Genomic DNA, 25,611 nt, shown 5'->3' with positions numbered 1-25,611 from the left:
GTTTCTTTTGCTATAAAAGTAAAGGACTTGGGGATGGAGCGATAGCACAGAGGGTAGGGCATTTGCCTTGCATGCAACCAAGCCGGGTTCAATTCCCAGCATCCCAGATGGTCCCTCGAGCAACGCCAGGAGTAATTCCTGAGTGCATGAGCCAGGAATAACCCCTGTGCATCGCCGGGTGTGACCCAGAAAGAAAAAAAAAAGTAAAGGACTTAGTGTCCAAGACTCTGCTGCAGAAATAGTTCCAAAACATTAAAGACTTCAAACAAAGGGGCTGGAGCAGGTAGGGCAAATGCCTTGCATGTGGCCGACCCGGGTTCGATTCCCAGCATCCCATATGGTCCCCTGAGCACCACCAGGGATAATTCCTGACTGCAAAGCCAGGAGTAACCCCTGCGTGTTGCCGGGTGTGACTCAGAAAATAAATAAAAATATAAAAATAAATAACATAAATAAATAAATAAATAAATAAATAAATAAATAAAAATAAAGGACTTAGTGACCAAGACTCTTCTGCAGAAATAGTTCCAAAACATGAAAGACTTCAAACAACGTGTACTACACTCTAAAAAGGGAAGGAAAGGGGTGACAACACTGGAGCAATAGGACAGCCAGCAGGACACTTGCTTTGCATGCAACCAATCTGGTCTCAGTCTCCAGAAGCTCAGAGTTTCTGGGTCCCCAGAGCCCCTACAGGAGTGACCCCTGAGTGCAGAGCCAAGAGCAAGTCCTGAGCACTGCCAAGTGTGACCAAAAAAAGTCAGGGGTACAACACCCATCTGATAGAAGGTTAATATCCAAGATATATAAGGCACTGATAGAACTTTGCAAGAAAAAACACCCAACCCCAGCAAAAAAACAAATGGGGAGAAGAAACGAACAGAAACTTCCTCAAAGAAAAAATCTGAATGGCCAAAAGGCACATGAAAAAAATGCTCTAGAACACAGACACACAGCAGTGAATCCCGGAAGACAGCAGCTCACCAGAGATCTCTCTGGACCCCGTATTGAGCCAATTCCACCAGGGAATCTCATGGAGCGTGTGTGCCCTTTCTGCCCACTCCAGAGAAAACCCCTGTGGCCACGAGCTTCCAGAAGAAAAACCCAGGTACGTGAGTTCAGGGACTAAAACTCCAAGCCACAGGGTGGCAGTGGAGATGGGCCGGCCCTTCCCATCTCCCCGCCGCTTGGGGGTCCTGGCTGTCACGCCCACAACCTGCCTCCGGGCACCACCTCAGCACATCAAGAAGCTTGATCCAGAAACTCCCAAATGAATCTCAAAATGGATTAGCTCCCTACAGAGAAGTCTCTGGACCCCAACCATTTACAATTTTAGAATTCCAGAAGCACGCATGACCTCTCATGATATTCATAAGAAGCAATAGAAAATAAATGATCTAGCATCTGCCCCTGACAGGCAGGCTTGAATGGTGGTGGGAAAATTCGAAATAATGGTGGTGGGATGGTGTAATGGTGGTGGGATTGGTGTTAAAATATTGAATGTAATTTTATAATTACAAAAATTGAATGTAATTTTATAATTACAAAAATTGAATGTAATTTTATAATTACAAAAAAAATCAACTAATGTGAACAACCTTCACTGTCACTGTCATCCCATTGTTCATCGATTTGTTTGAGCAGGCACCAGTAACATATCTCAATGTGAGACTTATTGTTAACTGTTTTTGGCATATCGAATATGCCACGGGTAGCTTGCCAGGCTCTGCCATGCGGGCGCGATACTCTCGGTAGCTTGCCGGGCTCTCCAAGAGGGATGGAGGAATCGAACACGGGTCAGCCGCGTGAAAGGTGAACAACCTTATGAAAATAGAATTTTTTAAAAATTCTCTACATCATTAATCATCAGGAAGATGCAAATCAAAACAATGAGATATAATCTCATGCCACAGAGACTGACACACAAGCAAATAAATGAAAACCAGTGCTGGCATGGTCGTGGGGAGAAAGGGACCCTCATTCATTGCCGGTGAGAATGCCAACTGGTCCAGCCTTTTTGAAAAACAATAAGGACATTCTTCAAAAAATTAGAAATTGCGCTCCTATTTGACCTAGCAATATCACTTCTGGGAATATACCTTGAGGGCCAAAAAACACACAGCAGAAACACCACCTGCTCTTCTATGTTTGTTGCAGCACTATTCACAGTAGCCAGAATCTGGAAACAACCTGAGTGCCCGATTACAGACCAATGGATAAAGAAACTATGGTATATCTACACAATGGAATACCACACAGCTGTTAGGAAAAATGAGGTCATGAAACTTGCCTATAAATGGATAGACTTGGAAAGTATCATGCTGAGTGAAGTGAATCAGAAGGAGAGGACGGATATAGAATGACTGCATTTGTTTGTGGGATATATAAAAACCAAAATAAAACAGTATGAAATTAATATCTAAGACCAGGAAAAATGGGCCAGGAGGACTGGTCAATGGCTGGGAATTACCACAAGAGTGTGGGGTGGAGGGTAGTTAAGACAGAGGAGGGTCCATTATGGCAATGCTAGTTGGAAATGATCACTCTGGACAAGAACTGAATGTTGGGGCTGGAGCAATAGCACAGCAGGTAGGGCGTTTGCCTTGCATGCGGTCAACCCGGGTTCAATTCCCAGCATCCCATATGATCCCCCAGCACCACCAGCAGTAATTCCTGAGTGCAAAGCCAGGAGTAGCCCCTGTACATCGCCGGTTTGACCCCCCCCCCAAAAGAAAGAACTGAATGTTGAAAGCAGGCAAAGGGATATACATGATAACCTTTCAATATGTGTACACAAGACATAATGGCTAAAATAAGAGGTAGAAAGAGAAAGAGAGAATTAGAGAAGAGAGGTGCCTGACATAGAGGCAGCCTGCGGTTGGGGGGGGCGCTTGAAGAGATGGGAGGGAAGCTGAAGACCTTAGTGCTGGAAAATTACACTGCTGGAGGGATGGGTGTTGAAACAATGTATGTTGAAATGCAATCATGAACAATTTTGTAATGCTCTATCTCACGGTGATTCGATTTTAAAAAAAGTCAGTGGTGGGGGGAGACATAGTAAGATTAATGTGTTTTCATCACAGTTAAAAATTTTTATTTATGAGAAGCTTTATTGTTGTTGTTGTTTCTTTTGGAGTAACACCCAGTGGTGCTCAGGAATTACTCCTGGCTTTGCCCTCAGGAATCACTGCTGGCAGTGCTCAGAGGATCGTATGGGATACCGGGGATCAAATTCAGGTCGGCCTATTGCAAGGCAAACATCCTACCCTCTGTACTATCACTCCAGCTCCACACTTAAATACTTTTAGTTGTTTGTAAGTGCTGTTTGTCTGGTCATGCCATGCATCCAGAGTGGGTCAGCAAGAAGGCTGGCTCCTGAGATGTGAAGACAACATTGCCCATTCCTTCCTGCCGGTTACTGAACATTGCCCACTCCTTCCTGCCAGTCACTGGACATTGCCCACTCCTTCCTGCCAGTCACTGGATGCTCAGACCAGAACACCACACAGAGAGTTCATTAGTCTCAGGTTAGTGGAGTGGCTGTGAAACTGCCTGAGCCTCACAACAGGACTGGTTGGTGGGACGTCACCCCTGCCTCCCATTAGTGTGAAGACTGGAACACCACATTCGTCTCTGCTCTCCCTTTCAAGACAAATCCAGACCAGACTCCCTCGGTAGGACACAGTAATCCTCAAAAAATACATCCACAGACAGCCCAGAGACCTGCTGGATTGATTAAGTCATAAAAAGAAACACAGACACTTACACACACACACACACACACACACACAAGAGCAAAGCACAAGTGTGGATAGTTATGAAGCTAAAATGAATGTCCCTCTTATTTGTGGAATATAAAGTAATATAATGGGAAACTAACACCTGAAGACAGTAGAGATAAGGGACAGGAGGATTGCACCATGGCTTGGAAGCCGGCCTCACATCCTGGGGGAAAAAGCAGCTAGATTAGAAAAGAGACTACTTAGTAAATAAATGATGGTTGGAGGGCTCACTCGAGATAGGAGATGCGTGTTGATAGTAGACTATGACCAAACACAATGGCCACTTAGTACCTATATTGCAAACCGTAACACCCAAAAGGACAGAGGGAGTAAGGGCAATGTGCCTGCCACAGAGGCAGGGTAGGGGGAAGAAGTGGTAGGCGGGAGGGATACTGGGAACATTGGTGGTGGAGCAATGGCACTGGTGGAGGGATGGACATTGATTGACTGAAATGTAATCACCAAAGTTTGGAAGTCTGTAACTGTATCTCACAGTGATTCATTAAAATGAATTTCTTTTTTTAAATTGTGAAAAATGAATATGCCTCAACTCAAGGCTGGGTCCCGCGTGCAGTTTCCAGAACTGAGCCACTTCTCAGAACTAGAGTCTTTTTCCGGCTGGAGAAAGCAGATTCTAGTCAGGAGGGGACCTCTGAGTTGTCAGCAAACTCAGTGATTCCTCTGACCTCCTCAGGAAGCATCCGGCCGCTTGCCAGGGTAAGTCACTCTGGAAGAAGAAACTACCCAGACATTTCACCTGGGCCTGGTCTGTGACTTCTGTCTTCCCCAGGATCTGGTTGTCAAGGGCAGGGAGGGAAGAGAGACTTTCCCGTGTCCTGCTCACAGTGATGGCCACAGGTATAACATACCACTAGTCCTTCCTGCTCCTCAATTCCTGACAGGAATGGAAAAACGTTCATAGTTAGTTATTCTATTAGTATTTAGTGTAGTTAAATTTACTTTTGGGTGCAATCAGAGAAATAGTACTGCAAGCCAGGTGCTGGGCCAACCCAGGTTTGATCCCTGGCACTCCATATGATCCCCCAAGCACTGACAGGAGTGATCCATGAGCACAGGGTCAGGAGCAAGCCCTGAACATCACTGGATGTGCCCAAAAACAAAAACAAACTTATTTCGGGGCAAGACTTTGGGGTGAGGTCAAATCAAGTTCACTCTCTCTTACACTCTCTCTCCTTTTCTTCAAAGTGAACGTCAAGCAATTTTTCATTCTGAGTGAAATGACAGAGCTGTGCAGTATTTTAACTTGTTAAAGGATGCGGGTATGACACCTACCCTACCCTCATTTGGATCTCACCTCCATTCTGCCAAGGCCGTCAAAACTCATTCAGTCCTTGAAGATCAGACATCTCTGTCACACCACCCGCTCTGCAGCCGCAGCTGAAACTAGTCACAGACAAAGCATTTGGGTGTGAGTGTGACTGGATCTTTCCTGGGCCCTGTGGCCCATCAGAACCTGGCGCTCGAGGAATCACCAGTAGGAAACTGAGCTGTGGGCAGTTTGTGGAATTTCTACTTAGAGTGTTACAACACCGCCCCCTGGTGTTCATAATAGGCCATACCTCCCCTTGCACCAGGAAAATACCAAGAAGACTCCAAAACTAGGTACAGCAACATTGTATATAAAAGTCATAAACATTTACACTGTTACCCAAACTATAGTTAAGAAAAGTTTTTTAGTGGCTGGAGCAATAGCACAGCGGGTAGGGCGTTTGCCTTGCACGCGGCTGACCGGGTTCGATTCCCAGCATACCATGTGTTCCCCTGAGCACCGCCAAGGGTGATTCCTGGGTGCAGAGCCAGAAGTAACCCCTGTGCATCGCCGGGTGTGACCCATAAGAGCAAAAAAAAAAAAAGTTTTTTTAATTCTCAGGGCCTGGTGTATATATGTTTCTGATCAAAGTATTAAACATCCACTTTGTTAGCCAAGTACTGAAATATCAAATATTAAAATTTTTATCCAGCCCTTTGGTTGTTTGCTTTTTAACAGTTGTTCAGCTGGTGTTAATAAAAAATAAAATTCTCTCAATATTTTCTGGACATTTGGCTTACTGCTATTTCTGTAATAAAAAAAAAGACCTACAATTAACAAGCATATAACTGTGTGTTTTTTGATGAATTTTAGCAGGACTGGAACCCATTCTGAGATGCTAAGTGTCAGGAGGAATTGCATATCATCCACTTGAAGAGCTATGATTAAATCATATTTCGATGACTGATTATGGTCTACTCATATCCCCATGCAAGGTATTTCTGTTATTCCATTTCCTCTCAATAAATATTATTATAATTAAACATATCAATTATGTTTTACATATTACCACTTGCATGAGTATGTGAGAATAAGTCATTGTCTTCTCTTTCCCATTTTATTGAATCATAAATAAATATAATGTTGTATTGTTTTAGGTGTATGAATGTGTGTGTATTTATGTGTGTGTGTGTGCAATTAGCATATTGAAATATTGCACACAGTAAGATTGCTTAGCATCTGTTTAACATCTTGCTTTTCTGGTGATAAGAACTTCTAAGATCTACTCAGCAACCTCCAAATATGAAACCCAGTAATGTTACCTACAGTGCCCCTGAGCACAGAACATCCTGGAACTCACTGACCTGGTAACTGGAATCAGTGAGCTTTGACCGTTGTCACCCATACTCATTCTTGCTTTCTCTCTCTCTCTCTCTCTCTCTCTCTCTCTCTCTCTCTCTCTCTCTCTCTCTCTCTCTCTCTCTCTCTCTCTCCCTCCGATTTAGTTTTATTAAGGCACTGTGATTTACAAGGTTGTGCATACTAGAGTTGTTTCAGGCACAGTGTTCCAACATCAATTCCACCACAGATGTTCTCTTTCCTCTACCAGTGTCCCCAGGTTCCTCCCACCCCTGGGCCTGTTCCCTGGGTGGGCAGATAACAAACTTATTTCATATTGCTTGATCCAGCAAAACAAGGAATGCTGTATTCCCAGCACCAGTGTCCCAAGTTCCCTCCCATCACCCCTCACACCCCACACCCCACACCATAGAGGCAGGCACTTTTCTCCTCTCTCTCTCTCTGTCTCTCTGTCTGTCTCTGTCTGTCTCTGTCTGTCTCTCTGTCTCTGTCTCTGTCTCTCTCTTCTTTTGGGCATTGTGGTTTGCAATATTGATACTGAAAAGTTATCTGAAATATCCCTTACCCACGTTTAACCCTCAGATCTTGTTCAATGTGATCATTCCCAGCTATTATTGTCATAGCAGTCCTTTCTTTATCTTATCTACCCTCAGCCCCACACACACTTGTGGTTAGTTCCAACCTTTGACCAGTCCTCTTAACCCCTGTTTTTCCTGGCCATGGAATACTGTATGATTGGAATCCAATCATGAACAGTTTTGTAATGATCTATCTCACCGTGATTCATTAAAAAAAAGTAAAAGCAAAAAAAAAGGAATGAAAATGGAATTATCAACAAAAATCTATTTGTGACCATTGTAAAAAGATTTTAACCTATGTAAATAAATTCAAATAATTTAATATGATACCATATAATGCCTATTCTCATTTATATAAATAAGCTTCAATTCTGGAATATAAAATACATTGTATTAAATTTTATACTTGGATCATATTGTAGTAATTGGCACATCTTCCCTGTTATTAATTTAAAAAATTTTTTAAACTGTACTAACATATTTTAGAGTTTGCATGAAATAGGCAAAACCTACAAATGTAAAATTTTGTAAGAATGAAGAGAATTTAAAAAATTTAAAGGGGCCGGAGCGATACCACAGAGGGTAGGGCGTTTGCCTTGCACGCGGCCGACCCGGGTTCAATCCCCGGCATCCCATATGGTCCCCCAAGCACCGCCAGGAGAAATTCCTGAGTGCAAAGCCTGGAGTAACCCTTGAGCATCGCTGGGTGTGACCCAAAAAGCAAATAAATAAATAAATAAATAAATAAAATGTAAAAAATTTAAAGGACAGAGTCACGCCCTCAACCTGCCCCTGGCGCCATCTTGCTGCACTCAGGCAAGTGGCCATCGGGCAACACAACACCGGACAATGCTCTGGACCCCAGACCAAGCTGATATCACCAGGGAATCCCAGATGGAGGAGGTGCAGTCTCCTCGCCTTCTCCAGATGAAATCCTGGTGACTATGATCTTCTACAAGCATGGTTCCGGTATGTGGGGATCAGGACTACTTCTCCGAACATGCAACCTTTCTTTTTTTTTTTTTTTTTAAAGAAATATTTTATTGAACCACCGTGAAAACAAAAAAAATACAAAGCTTTCAGGTTTAAGTCACAGTCAAATACTGATTAAACCACCATCCCTTCACCAGTGCACCCGTTCCACCACCAAGAACCCCAATACGCCCCCCTCCCACCCCTCCCCCCATCTAAGTAGCTGATGATATTCCCATTATTCTCTCTATATATTGAGTACATTTCATATTTCCATACAGAACTCACTATTGTTGATTGGAAATTTTCCCCAACAATCAGGCCTGCTGAATAAGCATCATCTAATAATTTCTCTTCCTTGGCAAAGGTGAAGACTTTGAGTCCGCGTGGCCGCAATAGCGGCCACGCGGTTTTGGGTTTCTAATATTTTAGCTCAGTTCACAGTCAAAATGGATGGCTGCAAGAATCTGCTCTGGTGCCAAAATGGGTTAGGAGACCTCAGGATCACAGTCAGTAGGCGGGAGGCTCTGCTTCTCGTGCCGCGGCTCTTGGTTCATCTCTGGGCGGAAGGCGCGCCGGGAACACCTCCCCTCCCAGGATCACCTACAGGCTACGTCACTAAAGAAAGTCCTACCTCCTGGTGTAGGGGTCTTAGAGGGTGGCTCTCACCGCGTGGCTGCTGCCGCTGCCGCCACTTTCGCTCAGAAAAATGGGGTGGAGAGGGGAAAAAATCCCTCCCCGGGCTGCACAAGGTTGTAGTTCAGTTCGCAGTCAAAATGCATGGCTGCAAGAATCTGCTCTGGTGCCACAATGGGTTAGGAGACCTCAGGATCACAGTCAGTAGGCGGGAGGCTCTGCTTCTCGTGCCGCGGCTCTTGGTTCATCTCTGGGCGGAAGGCGCGCCGGGAACACCTCCGCAACCTTTCTTGATATACAGCCTTTCTTGATATACAAAGTGAGCAATGGAAAATAGGTGATCTAGCATCTGCCCCTACAAAGCAGGCTCGAATGGTGGTGTTGAATATCCAAGCAAAATATAATGCCCAAAACTATAGAGAGAGCCCCAGAGGCACACAAACCAATTTCAGAACCCAGCAGCTTCTTGCAGAAATGCCTCTAGACTGTGAACTAAGCTACAGCCTCGTGCTACCCTGGGAGGGGAAAGGTTTTTGTCCCTTGGCCTTTCCTTTTGGCCGTGGCAGCATGGCAACCACCATCTCTCAGAGCCCATTGGATGGAGGCATGAGTTTGCAGTGATGGGGCACATGGGAAATCTAGGGATGGGGGGGGGGCGGTTCCGGCACTGCTCCTCGCCCACACGAGACTCGGAGCAACCGCCCACAAACAGCTCCTGAATGGCCATGATCCCAGAGGCACACAAACCAATTTCAAAACCCAGCGGCTTCTGGCAGAAATCACTCTGGACTTAATTACTGAAATACCAGAAATTCAAAATCATATGCTCTTCATTATCAGCAATAGAAAAACAAATTATCAAATAATGCCTTTTCAGCAAGTCTGATTGGGGAGAAATTCCAAATAATGATAGTGCGTTTTCTGTCAAAACACTGAATGTAATTAAAGTAAAGAGAGAGTAAAGTGAAAATCATCTGCCACACAGGCAGGGTGTGGGGTGGGGCGGGGGGTATACTGGGGTTCTTGGTGGTGGAACATGTGCACTAGAAAAGAGATGGTGTTTAGTCATTGTATGACTGAGACTTAAACCTGAAAGCGTTGTAACTGTTCTGATGGTGATTCAATAAAAATTTTTTTTAAAAAATTTAAAGGACAAAATATAAAAGTACAATTTGCTTTATCCTAAGAAAGGGAATACTGGTTTTATTGGAAAATCTTATATTATAGATACTGTTTAAGTGTCTGTGTTAAAAGTAAAAACTTTTACTTTTTTTCAGAATATTTAATATAAATGAGAAGTTAATTTGTTATTGAGTTGTATAAACTATTAATTTGTTATTGAAAATATATAAAATCCAGGGGCCGGAGCGATAGCACAGCGGGTAGGGTGTTTGCCTTGCACGCGGCCGACCCGGGTTCGATCCCCGGCATCCCATATGGTCCCCCAAGCATCGCCAGGAGTAATTCCTGAGTGCAAAGCCAGGAGTAACCCCTGAGCATCGCTGGGTGTGACCCAAAAAGCAAAAAAAAAAAAAAAAAAAAAAAAGAAAATATATAAAATCCCAAAACAACAGTACAGCAGGTAGGGAGTTTGCCTTGCATACAGCCAACCCTGGTTCCATCCCTACCACCCCATATGGTTCCCCCAAGCACTGCCAGAAGTGATCCCAGAGTGCAGAGACAAGATTAAGTCCTGAGTGCTACCTGGTGTGAAAAAAAGAGAGAATAAAAAGAAAGAAAAGAAGAAAGATATAAAACAAGAGGAAGGAAGGAAGGAAGGAAGGAAGGAAGGAAGGAAGGAAGGAAGGAAGGAAGGAAGGAAGGAAGGAAGGAAGGAAGGAAGGAAGGAAGGAAGGAAGGAAGGAAGGAAGGAAGGAAGGATAAAATGCCTTAGCAAGCTAGAAGTAAGAATACCATCTTAATCTGCTAGAGCACAAGCATAAGCACCAAGAGTGACTGCCACACTCAATGCCTCGCGTGCTGGGAAGTCTCTCCTGTCCTTTAAAGATTCTCCTTAAAGCTCTGGCACACTGGCTTCAGTGCTATGAATTCCCTAAGTTGTTATCTACTTAGGGAATGAAACTCTGGAAACAGCCTTCAAAGCAGAGTGATAATCTAGCTGGGTAGAGTACTCTTGGTGACCTGTACTTTCCCCTGAGTTTTTTTACTATGTCTCTCCATTCTCTTCTGGCTCGTACAGTCTTATCCAATAGACCTGTGAATCTCATGGGCTATCCTTAGGATGAAAGTTATTGCTGCTGTTTTTAATCTTGCTTCTTTCAATATTATGTTTCTGTTTTTGTTTTTTGTGAGTTTGTTTGTTTGTTATACAACTTTTTTGGGGGAAGGCGCTTCTCCTCTGTGTGTTCACCCCAGTGACTGGAATTGTGGTGACTACAGCTAGGGCGGGCAGGCCTGAAGTTTTGAACCATCTGATGCAGACAAGGTTGAGGTGGCCTTCAAACCCACTCTGGTGGCACCACCCCACCAGAGTAGAATACTTTCCTTTGGGCTGGAGCGATAGCACAGCAGGGAGGGTGTTTGCCTTGCATGTGGCCAACCCGGTTCGATTTCCAGCATCCCATATGGTCCCCTGAGCACTGCCAGTAGTAATTCCTTAGTGCAGAGCCAAGAGTAATTCTTGTGGGATACCAGGTGTGACCAAAAAAAAAAACAAACAAAAACCTTTCGTTTCTTCAACTCAAGCTCATTCTTCTATCTGCTGTGTTACCTTCCTGCTCCTTGCCAGCATCTGCTGACATTGGTGTCTTTCATACTGAACATGGTGAATAATCCCTGAGCATCGCCAGGTGTGGCCCTAAAACAAAAACAAACAAAAAAGTAGTTACTCTTGGCCTCAGTTCATGAGGTAGTTTGAAATTGTTGAGGGAAGGAATAAATGGCTTATTATTGTAATCTTTGGGTGTCTCATTTCCATATTAATAGATTTTTTCATAAGATTCAGCTTCCACAGAAACCACCCTGACACTGTTTACGCTCCTCAAGGTAAGAATCTGAGCCTGGTTCCTTACTGGGAACACCTTTGGAATCTTTGCTTCTGAGGTTTTTTAATGAGTTTTTTCATGGCTCTGAGGTTTGTTGTTGATGGTATATATGCTTATATATACCATCTGGGGGGTTGTGAAAGGAATTTCCATATGGAAATAGAATCACTTCATTAGTACTTGTCCAGTCAGTAATTTCTTGGATTTGGGGAATTCAGATTTTACATAGTCTCATATTACTTTTTAAAAATTGTTCACAATGATTTATTACCTTCAATATTCCAACACCAATCCTACCATCATTATTTCTAATTTTCCCAATCTCCACCCAGGTTAATCACCCAATCACCACCCAATAGCAGGCCCTAAATGATTTTATTTTGTATTGCCTATGATTAATTTGCTAAAGATGATCAAAAAGGATTTCCTTAGAATAAAATGTGTGAAGATTGTTGTCACCTTATGTAGCCATTAAGCCCTTGTATGAGAGATTACTGACATGTTGTTATAGGTTAAGCCTTGTGTGTTAATTATTTTCTTAATCGAGATTGGTTGCCTTCTTCTTTACACCCCATCCAATGTGGTATGCTACTCCTGGTATATCAGTGGTGTAGAGTATGAGATGTCAGCCACGTGTTCCAGGAATTCTAAAATTTTGATGAGATGATGGTTAAATTTTTAACTGGGTGGTGACTTTTGAGTCCAGAAGCATCTCTGCAGCTTGTTGATCTCTTTTGAGATCTATTTATGAGTCTCTGGATCACAGCCGGTCAGTGAGCTTATATGGCACCAGAGGCAGTTCATGGGTGTGACTGCTAGGGTCCCAGAAGAACATGGAGGAGGAGGAGATGGCCATCTCTGACCCCATGAGAGCCTGGAGATTTTAGTCACAAAACCCACATACCTGGGTTTTTCAACCTATTCATTCCTGGATGAGGCACACTGGAGCCCGTGGAGATCGGCCATGAGCACGACATGATTGGATTATGGAGGTGTTGGCTGCTGGGGCTCTGGGCAGCTGGAAGGTTACCTGCTCCCCTTCAGGGTACCCCAGATGAGACTCAGCTGTGAGGAATCTCTGCAGCTTGCTGATCTCTCTCATATTACTTTTTAAATCATTATTTTATCTGTGAATTTCTTCTCTTCTTAGTCCTGGCTGTTCTGGGAGTTGCCCTGACTGTGGAATCAGGCTCGAAAGGCCCTGGTCTGGGAGAGGGAGCACTTCTCCTTTCTGCCTAGCTGGGCCCGTGTACACAGACATGCTCCTGTGAGCTTTTAGGGGTTTAAACGGAATAAGTGAAGATGAAGAATGTTGATGCAACTTCAGCATTTCTAAAGGAAATTGTGATCCATGGCTGGAGCACCCCAGTCATACTGGGGTATCTACCTGGAGGATCACATCTGCCCCGGGGCACCCCTTCTCAGTATCTCCCGACTCTTGTACAGATTCTAAGGATGAGGGAAGAGGGGTACAGATATAGCTAAGTATGTACTGTGGTGAAATGTGATCTACTGATCACATCTACCCAAAAAGCAAAAGTAAAAAATAAAAATACCAGATGAGGCCACTCTTGCTAGCGAAAAGTGAGCAGAGTGCTGGCCACCAGGTGTGGGATGATGTTTCTAAGAAGCAGATGCACCATGTCCTTCGTCTCCCTCTCTGCTGGGAGACAGGAGACTGCATCAAGACAGGTTGGTGGTTCTCAACCTTGGCTGCACCTGAGACTTTTAAAAAAATCAAAGTCAACAGGCAAGAGTCGGGGGAGTTGGGGAGGGGGGCATGGGAGGGAAACTGGGGACACTGGTGCTGAGAAATTACACGGGTGGAAGGATGGGTGTTGGAACTTTGTATGACCAAATCCCAATCATGAACAGCTTCGTAATGCTCTATTGCATGATGATTCAATAAATAAATAATAATTAATAAGTAAAACAGTGAAGGAATAAATAAGAATACCAGATGAACTTGTTTTATTATTTAATAATAGATTTATTTATCTATTATATATAAAAATAGATAATAGTTCATCTGAATAATAGTCGTATATAAAATAGTAGTACAAAGGGAATGCCAGGTATTAATGGGGAGTACCTGGATGACCCTGGTCCCTAGATTATAGAGCTGAGAGGATAAAGAGGGAGAGAAATCAAGGGGAGTAAGAAACAACCAGAACAACAACCAAACTTAAAAATGTGCCTGCCACGGGGCAGGCTTGGCGGAGCAGGTGCCCTGGGGACACTGGTGGAGGGCCGTTGGCAATGCTGATGGTGTTGATGCTGGAGCATTGGATGCCTGAAGCTCACCTATGAAGAACTTTGTAAGTCAAGTGATTTAATTTTTTAAAAAGAAAGGGAAGTCGGAAACCCGTGACATCAGCTGCAGCTTTAGGACATGAGAATGAGAAATGCCCCTGAACCCCACTCTGCTTCCAAGATCTAAGACTTTTCCATGAAGTGAGAAAAATTAACAGAATTTCCTATTCTTCATGCTCTCCAGTGTAAAGGATGACCTCCAAGTGATCAACAGTACCCACCGTCTTACAGCTGCGGGCAGGTGGAGGACACCTGAGTAGGTCACAGAACCATCTATGGAGCATGATGAAGACAGGGAGGGTGGAGGGAAGAGCGGCTGCAAACTCTGTGTATGATAGGCAGAAGGGATGTGCTGGTTGGGATGAGGGGATGAGTCCTTTTGCAGGTCTTTCCAGAAGTGTCCTCTCAGGGTAGTGAGAGACTTCAACAGCACTCTGTGACCTCTCTGCAGATCAACTTGACTAAAGCTCAGTGAGGAAATACTCACTTTGAAGGAAGAAATGAAAGAGAGGGGGTTCTTCTCCAGTGCACATGGGACATTCTCCAGGGTAGCCTACAGGCTAGGACACAGAACACTGCCACAAAATCAAGAGGACAGAAATACAGAAATCATACCAACTCTCACAGGTGTTCCACCACTGACTCGGGTTCAAATTTTTTATTTGTTCACATTTTTTTTTTTTGCTCAAGTTCAGAGAAATCGGTTTGCAAAAATTGCAATTCACATCAAGAGAAAGTGGCACAAAGAGTGGCGAGGGGAGCAGTGCAGAGCTGGATCCTGCAGAGAAACGGAATAAAGTGTGCAGGTGCTGCTCCCGCTCCAACCCCATCACCATCCATCTCCTGGTTGGAAGTCCTGATGGTCAAGAGATGAAGAGCTGGAGATGGAAGGGATTCCCTCCGAAGGTGCAGTTATGAAAGAAGCTCCACACCTCCTGGAGCTGCAGAGCAAAGTGTGTCATCAGAAAAGAAACATGTGTCATGGCCAAGGAACCCCAATAAATTCTCCTGGCCCCACTCCTCCCCTGTCCTCCTGTCCTCTTATTTCAGATGTGCACCACTACCTAGACTCATATATTCCTCCCACCCTACATCAGTCCTTCAGCTATGCTCATCTCCTCCCTCCTTTCCCACGTGACAGACTCGGCCCCTGGTCTGAAGGCTGGTAAGCCCAGGAATCAAAATAGCAGCGACTGGTCACCCCCACTTCTCAATCCTAAAAATAAAGTTCCCATTTAGAGCCTTTGGAATGGGGACCGCAGGTCCTGGTTCAAACCTGGAGCAGGGGGTTACTGCAGTCAGAGAGTGTTTGCTCCTGTAATGTGAGTGACAGTTCCCGCAGCCACATCCTTCCTTATCCAGCTCAAGTGTCTGCAGACAGCATCCCCAGCAGCTCAGCCTGACCTCTCCCCAGTCACCTCCACTCAGGGCAGGACGTGGAGTCAGCCAGAAGCTGTTTGCAGTGGGACTGTGCCAGGGCTGAGTGAGATGCCCAGCTCCATGGAGTCCTGGTCTCCACCTGCCTCTTCTAGACAGTATCTCCTGTGCACCTCCCTCCTGGCCTGCCATTATTTACATTCCATTTAACTAATCCACACAAAGCCCACTAGACTCTGTTTTTTGGTGTTTTGTTTTGTTTTGTTTTGGTCACAGTTGGCGATGCTCAGGGTTACTTCTGACTCTGCAATCAAGAATTACTCCTGACAGTGCTCGGGGGACCATATGGGATGCCAGGGACTGAACTTGGGTCCGCCGCATGCAAGGCAAATGCCCTACCCCCTATACTATTGCTCCAGCCCTTAGACTCATTTTTAATCTCATGTATATTCTGGATTTACTCTGTATATGTGTACACTTTTGTTACTTATAAAAATGGGTATATTTATTTTTATTTTTCTGCCATATTTCTTAATCTTTGTATAAAGATAATCAATACTTTTTGGCTTGTTCTTTTGTTGGTGTGGTGTTAGGGAAGGGGCTTGATACACAAAGCTACTATAGATGCAGTGTACAGAGGACCACGTGATGCTAGGAATCAAACGTAGGCCTTACACGTGCTCCAAACAACATTCATTTGATCGTTATATTGCATAATAATATACTATGTCTGATGTGGGGGCTGGAGTCATAGTACAGCAGGTAGGACGTTTGCCTTGCACATGGCCAACCTCGGTTCATTTCCCAGCATCCCATATGGTCCTCTGAGCACTGCCAGGAGTAATTCCTGAGTGCCAAGCCAGGAGTAACCCTTGTGCATCGCCAGATGTGACCCAAAAAGCAATATATATATATATATATATAAATATATATACAGACATATATATATTATATATATAATGTCTGGGGCTGGAGCAATAGCACAGCGGGTAGGGCATTCGCCTTGCACGCTGCCACCTGGGTTTGATTCCTCCGCCCCTCTCGGAGAGCCCGGCAAGCTACCGAGAGTATCTCACCCACACGGCAGAGCCTGGCAAGCTACCTGTGGCATATTTGATATGCCAAAAACAGTAACAAGTATCACAATGGAGACATTACTGGTGCCCACTCAAGCAAATTGATGAGCAACGGCATGACAGTGACAGTGATTATGTCTGGTGCAACACAGTTTGAATTCAGTCTGTCCGTGTACTGTTGAAAACTGTAGGATTGGCGCTCTAAAATCACCCGCTTGTGAGTCTTCTAAGCCTGAGCCCCCCTACCTGGAATTAGAACCTTGCCCCTCTCCAATTAGCCACTTCACCCTTACCCCTTGGCACATCACATGAAGATACAAAGTGATACGTGCTCCTCATCAAATCTTTGTACAACCCAGGACATGTCACTTGCTGTCCCCGTTCGACCACACAGGGTTGCCGGTGTGAATCTGGCATGAGTCAGGACAGAACCTGGGCTGAGCTGGTTCAGGTACTGCTATCAGGTGATGTGAGCTCTGATTCATCAGGGCTCGTCTCCATGACAAGCAGAAGTGAGGGAGAGGAAGGGCTGTGTACTCCAATTTTCTTGTCCACTCCTCCTTTATTCCATATATCCTACCCATAGTACTTGCCTGCTAAAGGTCCAGTTCTAGAAAAGCATCATTATTGTGCAGGTAAGGAGCACCATGAGGATCCAGGACATGGGTGTGATGGCTGCGGACTTGGAACCAACTCCAGTTGTGGTCACGGTTTGCAGTACTGAAATGGAAACACAAGAAGGAAAACCCTGGTCCAATATCCGAGCCTTGAGGAGATGCCACACAGCCTCCTCTGCATCCAGCAATCCAAGGCTTCAGGCCTGCCCACCTCGAGGTGTGGTAACAACAATTCCAGTGCTAGGGTGGGATGCACAGAGGAGAAAGACCTGCCACAAGAAGTCTTAGGACTCCTGGGGCTGGGGGAAGCCACCTGTAATCTAGCCTGTCCTCCTACTTTGATGCAAGATGCATGAGAAATGTCACAGAGAAAATCCGCTTAGGACCTGACACTGCAGATGGACTTGAAGGAATTGCTCAGATAAGATGAAAAGAGTGATGCCAAAAATAGGAAGAAGGAGAGGAGAAGGTGGTGCCACTGGGACCGGTAGATCACGGGCGGCTCTTGGATTCTGGGCTGCAGGATGCAGAGACACAGAAATTCTACGTAATTCTGCTGGGATGAATGAGTCAGTCTTAATTTAAAGTCTTTCTTTAAGAATATTCTTTCTTAAAAAAAAAGAATATTCTTTCTTGAATATAAAGTAACAGAATGAAAAACTAACAGCAAAGGATAGTAGAGATGAGTATCAGGAGATTTGCTCCACAGCTTGGAAGCCGGCCTCACATGATGGGAGGATAGATAGCTCAGATAGAGAAGGGACCACCAAGTAAAAGGTGTTTAGAGGGTCGGCTTGGGATTGGAGATGTGTGCTGAAAGTAGACTATAGACCGAACATGATGGCCATTCAATCCTTGCATTGCAGACCACAACACCCTGAAGCATAGAGAGAGTAAAAGAGAACTGACTGTCACAGAGGCAGAGCGAGGGACAGATGGGGGATGGGGGAAATGGGAAGGATACCGGGATCATTGGTGGTGGAGAATGGGCACTGGTGGAGAGATGGGCAGTAGATCATTGTATGACTGAAATGTAAGCACAAAAATTTGTACGTCTGTAACTGTACCCCACGGTGATTCATTAAAAAAAATTTTAATTAAAAAAATTTTAAGAATATTCTTTCTTTAAAAACAAAAAACAAAAAACAAAAACAACTCCCTTTTTGGGTTCAGCCTGGCAGCGCCCTCAGTCACCACCATGAGCACATGAGCAGCTGACTCTCATGGCTGTGCAGCCTTGACAACTTGCTAGAGGTTGGCTGGCATCCCTCGCCATGCCCACCCTCCACCAAGACTAAGACCTCTGCCTCCACTCCCAGGCTCAGAGCACAGCCTCTGGGGCAGCCCTCTTGCCCCAAAACACCTGCCATGAGCAGCCAGCTTGCACCACTGGGCGCCCAAGCGACCTGCTGGCCGACAGGCTCCCCATCCTGTGCCTCAGGGCCCCAGGCCATGCCATGCCTAAAGCCACCATTTCCAGGTCCCTGCCACTGCAACACCTGCTCAAAACCCGCAACATTTTAGAGGAAGACCCACCTGCAGGAGTTGTAGAGGAAGATCCCCTCTGAGTCCTTCAGCCCTCTGGGCTCTGACTACCAGGAAACCTGACCCAAGGAGCAGGGAGAGTGCACCCTGGCAAGGCTCTACCGGAACAGCATTAGAACCAGCCCGGAGCCCCGGGAACGGTCCTGGTCCCCGTCTGGCTGGGTGTGCTGCTGCTGCTGCCGTCTCTGATACCGCCAGGCCCGGAGGGTACAGCACCATGGGTAGGTCAACCTGGACTCCCTGGGTGAGAGCACCAGCCACCTGACAGTGCCCTGACACCCTACAGTCACCGCCGTGCTTCCAGTCGGAATGCAACAATTCAGATCCAAGCTAACCAATAAATTAATCTGTTAACATTTAGGTATGTCTTCTCTCCCAGAAGGGAGCATAACAGGACACATGCCATAACCATGCTGCTGGACCCTGCGCCAGGTTGTTTCATTCATGGCACTCCAGAGGGGGACAGGTGAGACCCCTCCTTGCCCCTAGGGATCCAGCCCCGGGAACCAAAAACCTCCAGAACTCAACTGCTGCCCTGCTCACAGCTGCTCTCCACAGGCTCAGGCTGAGTCTCACCCACGAATGAACCTATTCCTGGACCACACAGCTACATTCTCGGCCACACAACCCTTCATACTACACACCCTACTCATACTCCAAGAGTACCATCACATGTGATGGGATTCAAAGTAGGAAGCAACCAATCTTAGAGGGAAATATTTTTTTACAGATGGGGTATATCTGTAATACCCCATGCCTGTCTGTCTTCACCGGGGCTCCTCAGACGGGGGTGGGTTGAGTTTCCCTCCACACCATGAGCAGAGTCCCGGCAGCCAAAAACCTCTGGAACCTAGCTACAGCCATGCTCAAGGCCACTCTCCACATGTTTGAACAAGCCTCATACATGAAGGAACCAGAGAGGAACCCAGGTGTGTGGGATCCGGGACTGAGATCTCCAAGCCTGCTAGGATCGGGACTGGGTCTCCACACAGATCCCCCATTTTTCAGTAGCTTGGCAGCCACACCCACAAACTGCCCCTCGCCTCAGCCTCCACCCACCCCACCTCCAGCCATGTAATCCCATCAATGGCCAAGATCCAGAGACTATAAAACAAAGCTCCCAGAGACGCAACCTCTTATAGCCTAGTTCTCCCTCTCAAAGAACCTGGCAAGTTACAGCACACAGCAGAGCCTGGCAAGCTCTCCGTGGCATATTCTATATGCCAAATACAGTAACAATGATGGGCCTCATTCCCCTTATCCTGAAAGAGCCGCCAATGTGGCACCGCTGGGAAGAATGAGTAAAAAGAAGCTCCTAAAATCTCAGGGCTAGGAAGAATGAAGATGTTACTGGCACCCACTTGAGCAAATTAATGATCAACGGGATGACAGTGATACAGTGATATATATATATATATATATATATATATATATATATGCACACAAGGTTCAACCTTTAACAACATGTTAGTGATCTCTTATAGAAGGACTTAATGACCCCTGGGTGAAATACAACAATCTTCACAATCTTTCCTCTAAGGGAAACTTTTTTGGAGCATTTTCAGCGTTTTTTCATAACAAACAATACAAAATATATTATTTCGGTTCTGCTTTAGAACAGGGGTTGGGGATGGAAACATCCAAAATATAACGGTGGGAAGGCATAATGGTGGTGGGATTGGTGTTCAAATATTAAATGTAATCAAATATTGTGCACTATTTTATAAAATAAAAAAAAAGTTTTAAATTTAGGTATGTGGGTCTTTGTGACTGAAATCACCAGGCTATCTCAAATTGGGATGGGCTACCTCTCCCCACCTCCCTGTACTTCCAGAAGCCATGGCAACCACACCCACAAACCACCATCTCCAGTGCCATGTATGTTTATCTACTGGCCCTGCTCCAGAGACTCATAAATCTCTGAAGAAATCAACCAGCCATAAAAAAGTGCTTGAACACCTGCTGTGGCTGAATTTTCCAGGGCACCCAGGAGGAGAGCGGGTCAGGCCAGTGCCGCCCAAACAGAGCCCTGGTAGCCACTTGCTCACTCCCACACTAATCTTGCCACCATGCCTCCAGCCAGACTCCATCACCTTGGGACCAAGCTCATCAAGAAATTAACCTGCCAAAATTTTAGACCATTGGCTGTAAGTGAAGTATGTGAAACCCCTGGACAAGAACTGAGTGCTTAAAGTAGTTCTAGGAACAAATATGGTGACCTTTAAGTACCTGTATTGCAAACCATGGTGCCCCAAAGGAAAGAGAGAGAAAGAGAGCAAGAGATAGAGAGACTGAAGAAAACTGTCTGCCATGGAGGCAGGCTGTGGGTAAGGGGAGGCAGGAGGGAAACCTGGAGCATTGGTGATGGGAAATGTATACTGGTGAAGGGATTGGTGTGAAACATTGCACAACTGAAATCCAATCATGAGCAACTGTGTAACTGTGCTTCTCATAGTAATTCAATAGTTTTTATTAAAAAAATAGGAAGAGTAAATGGAAGATCTGGGAAAAGGATAAATACCCCCATAATTGGGGTCAATATAATCTACAATGAATATCAAATGTTTGCAGTGAGGAACAGATGTCAGGAGATAAGAAGAAAAAGGAATATGGTAGAGCAAACACACCAATAGCTATTATTCCCCCAAGAAGTCTTACCAAGGGTTGCTACATTACTACACACACAAACACGCACACACAGAGAGAGAGAGAGAGAGAGAGAGAGAGAAAGTGCTACCATTTCCTCCCCTCTTCTCAATTACCTGCCGTATCCAGCAACTCATCCCAGTGTGCCAAAACCTCCTCAAGCCATATCCAACAGTCTCCATTTGAGACCATCACCAATAACTTAGTCAAATCACTGTCATGACTTAGTGTCTTCTTTAATTCTCTGCCCTCAGGATGAAACTCTGTCCAGATCTTCTTCGAGTCAAAGAGAAGGTATGTCTGTCCATCAAAGCCAAACTCCCAAGACCCATGGGTGCATCCATTGGCTTCCTTCTCACACTTTAACTTTACCTGCAGAGAGAGAGGATCTGCCCCCAAGGAAGAGAGGTCAGTCTCTGATCTTCACATATCCCAAAGTCCCCACTCCATTCTGTCCATGGACTTCTTCCTGCTCTCTATGTCCTGACTAGCTTCTGGACATCTGGGCTGAACTAAACTCAGGTTTTTAAATAAACACCAGAGCACCCTAATCTACAGTTACTTCTGTTTATTTGAGCTCTTCAAACTCACCACTTGCTGTAGTAATTTGTTTCATCTCAAGAAGTTTCTTTTTAATCTCCTCTGCCACCTCTTTCATAGCTGCTTCCTGGGTCTCCAAATCCTTCAGGATCTCCACCTTCATCCCCTGATGAACAACTGGTTTCGCCTCATTCTCACAGTGATACTTGAGGAACATATTTCCATCCAGCCAGCCTTGAATCTCACACCACAGTTGTCCATATCTGGGGTTAGGAGTGATGGCAATGTGATAGCTGAGAAAATGGGCATCTGTGGAGGAAAATCCCAGGGGAGAGTTGAAGTTGATCAAAGAGGAACCTGCATGGAATGGGACTGGGCCTCCTCCCCCAGATCCCCAGTTTTCCAGTAGCTTAGCAGTCACATCCACAAACTGCACCCCTTCTCCCCGGCACCATGTAATCGCATCAATGGCCGAGACCTAGAGACTGTGAAATAAAGTTCCCAGAAGAGAGTGACACATAATGTCCTGACCCCATGCCAGGATGTCTTCTCTGGACACCTTGGAGAGGGGCGGTTGAGTTTCCCTCCCCACCCCAAATAGAACCTTGGCAGCCAAAAACCTCCAGAACCCAGTTGTAGCCATGCTCAAGGCCACTTTCCACATGCTTGGACAAGCCTCACCTATGAAGGAACCTGCAGAAAATCCCAGGTATACAGGACCCGTGACCGAGATCTTCAAGCTTTCTTAGAAGGAGACTGGGCCTCCTCCCATCAGCTATCCAGTTTTCCAGCAGCTTGGCAGTCAAACCCACAAACTGCCCCCTGGTGCCATATAATTTCATGAATGGCCAAGATCCAGCGACTATGAAATAAAGCACTTGGAAGAGAGACATAGAATATCTGGGAGTGTGCAGCCACAAATGCAACCTCTTACACTGGAGCCCACTAACGTACCAAAGGTAACACACATTTGTTTGGTCTTAACATACATGCTTGTATTGTCTTATATAAGGGCTTAAATGGCTCCAAGGATTAAATACAAGAATATTCACACATTTTCTTCTTCTGGTGGTTGGAAGGTACTCAGTGGTGGGATTGGTGTTTGAATATTATTTGTAATGATCTATTGTGAACAACTTTATAAAAATAAAATATAAAAACAAAAGAAGATGAACCATCTGGGTGACAGAAAGAATCTCTGAGGGTTTGGGAGGGTTAAACAAGACAATCCCTGTCCCACCTGCCCCTCACCAGGTAAAGGCTATGTCCCTCAAATGATTGAGAAAGACCCAAAAGACTGCCTGCAAAACAACAACAACAAAACCCTAACCATATATATATATGGGTCACACCCGGCAATGCACAGGGGTTATATATGGTTGGGGAAGCAGAGCACAAAGAAAGAAGCTACAAATAAACACAGAGGAATGGGAGCACTGAGATGGGAGTAACCCAATAAGCCTAAGCTCCCTGTGGCAAGGCAGAAAGGACAAACCAATGTTATCCTACATGGTGGAATCATAGCATTCCCAGCTGTTGGATGACAATATGTTCAGAGACAAAAATCATGTGTTCAGATATAAGATTATGTCAATTGCAGTGACATGTCACTGGAAATAATTCTGCTGACACTTAAGCATACCCCTGAGAAAGTACTGGGGTCTAGTTGAAGTGACGCCTGGATTACAGATCATGAGTCATCATAATGTTTGCCATATGCCAGCTAGACCCAGACAAAGGTCACAGAAATGACCCATGTGGTATTGATCTTGAGAATGATCTTGAGACCCACAGAGAATGCAGAGGCTGTGTGAAGCATAAGACTGAGATCTAGGACCAGCTCTTCTGCTCATCATATCCTCTGCTCTCATCTATGGCTTCATGTGGTTCCCTGAATCTAGTAGTCCACTCTACAGTAAAAAGGATGACAGTGAACCGTAATCATAGAACCCACATCCTATCACATTTGCATCACCCCGATGCCAACCTAGGATGGGCTAATTTCTGTCCCATCCACACACAACTGAATCATCCCTGGAGATGGTTTCCTGGGTCACCTGATCTGGGCTCAGCAAAGTAGGACTAGGCTCTTGTCCCCTATTTACCAGTTGTTTTGGCTGCTTTGTCCTAAAGAGGGCGCTAATATGACATTAACAAATCAAGCAGCCTGACCAATGGAAACCTTCTCACCTTCATGTGCAGGAAAGATTTATATTTTGTTGGGGACACATCCCCAGGTGCTCAGGGCTTCTTCCTGGCTCTGCACTCAGGAATCACTCTTGGTGGGCTCAGGGGATGAATCCAGGTCCGTGGCACGCAAGGCAACTGCCCTACCTGCTTTACTAAAACTCTGACACCATTGACGAAAAGGATTGTAGGCTCCTCCCCTCTGATCCTCCCTGTTGCTAAGATACTGGATATTTGTCTTTGGGCCCAGGGGGTAGGGAAGGGGGGGTCCCTTCACGCTGCTCCTAGGCCACCCTTAGGGGAGCTGTGCTTCCTGCTCCTCCTGCTTTAGGGTCTTTGCCCAATGGTCCTGAGGTCTGAGCCGTGTCCTGAAGCAAAGGGAGGAGATGCTGCCGGGAAGAGGGTGGAGGGTCATTTCTCAGCTGGGCAGGACAGGGAAGGACTGGGGCTCAAAGGAAGCTGAGTATAAAGGGACTTAATCTGGGGCCAGGAGGGCTGAAAGGTGAGGGGGGAGGCTGGGGTACCCTCTGTGCCATCATAGAAGTTTAAGGGGTGCAAGATGGGCAACCCCCTGGCAAAGCGCCCCTGGGAAGTGTGTAGGGCAAGAAAACTGCGTAGGGGGCTGGAGCGATGGCACAGCAGGTAGGGCGTTTGCCTTTCATGCGGCCGACCAGGGTTCAATTCCCAGCATCCCATATGGTCCCCTGAGCATTGCCAGAGTGATTCCTGAGTGCCGAGCCAGGAGTAACCCCTGTGCATTGCCGGGTGTGACCCAAAAAGAAAAAAAAATGCGCAGAACAGGGATGAATCTTCAAGCTGGGGGAAGGGACAGGAGGAGGGGTTGAGCAAGGCTCTAGTTGTTGGAGGGCACTACAGGCTTCCACTCGCTTGTCCCTTTCCAGTCCTGGGTCGCCTCTTTCCTCCGTTCCTCTCTGGGGAGCGGCCAGCGTTGGGGAAACAGCCGCCAAGGGGAAGGAGCAGGGACAAGGCTGCCCAGAGACCTCGGGCGGGAAGGTGGGGGGCGGTGGAGAGGGGACCCCAGGAGCCCTCTGATCTCTCTACCTCCTCTCCCCAGCCCCCTGGGGTTCTGTCCCGAACTCACCGTCCCGCGCTGCCGCTGCTGGAAGTTTGTTTAGACAGAGAAGCAAAGTGAAAGTCAACATGTAGCAGCGCGCTGCCTCTGCCATGTCTGGCGGCTCTTTGATTTCCAAAACTTACAGCCACTGGATTAAGAGCATCTGCTGGTCGCCCCGCCCCAGACCTCTGGCGTCTAACTGAGAAAATTACAGCGACCGCATTTTTTTTTCCCCTTCCGTTTTATTTTTTTCTTTTTCTGAGAGAAGGGTTGCGGGGAGAGAAACCCAGACAGGAAACAATACCTCTGGTTCCCAGCCCCCTCCAACACTTACTCCCCTTAGTGAACCCTGGTGCCCTTGTGTCATCCGGACCTGAAGCTTTAGGCAGGGGGAGTACCTCGCTCCCTCCTCCCCCTCCCTCCCCGCAGTGCTCACACAGTTCCCCACACCACGCCTCCCTCTGCCCTGTGCCTCCCATCCGGGGACTTGCACCACAGGTTCCCACGGCCCGGGCTCCTCCCCCACACATGCAAACCTCACCCCCAACTCCTGTCCCGCCCCCAGCTCCACCTCCAAGGTGCCCAGATCTTCCCTATGATGCAACACCTACCACCAGTGAAACCTAACCCAGG

At 46.0% G+C, this 25,611-nt stretch overlaps 1 protein-coding gene across 1 annotated transcript; it reads right to left on the bottom strand.

The window, feature by feature from the left end:
• Positions 1-16,978: 16,978 nt before the first annotated feature.
• LOC101550913 (UL16-binding protein 1-like) lies at positions 16,979-25,090 on the bottom strand. The gene is made up of 4 exons (XM_012935699.1): positions 25,006-25,090; positions 21,768-22,025; positions 21,293-21,565; positions 16,979-17,088 (listed from the first exon to the last, which is right to left on the bottom strand). Exons 1-4 carry the CDS (start codon positions 25,088-25,090, stop codon positions 16,979-16,981), a joined length of 726 nt encoding a protein of 241 aa, XP_012791153.1.
• Between the last annotated feature and the right edge of the window lie 521 nt (positions 25,091-25,611).

Source organism: Sorex araneus, chromosome 4 (assembly GCF_027595985.1).
Source record: "Sorex araneus isolate mSorAra2 chromosome 4, mSorAra2.pri, whole genome shotgun sequence".
Lineage (NCBI taxonomy): Eukaryota > Metazoa > Chordata > Mammalia > Eulipotyphla > Soricidae > Sorex > Sorex araneus.
The sequence above is the reverse complement of the archived record's forward strand: the minus strand, read 5'-3'. Positions and strand labels throughout refer to the sequence as shown.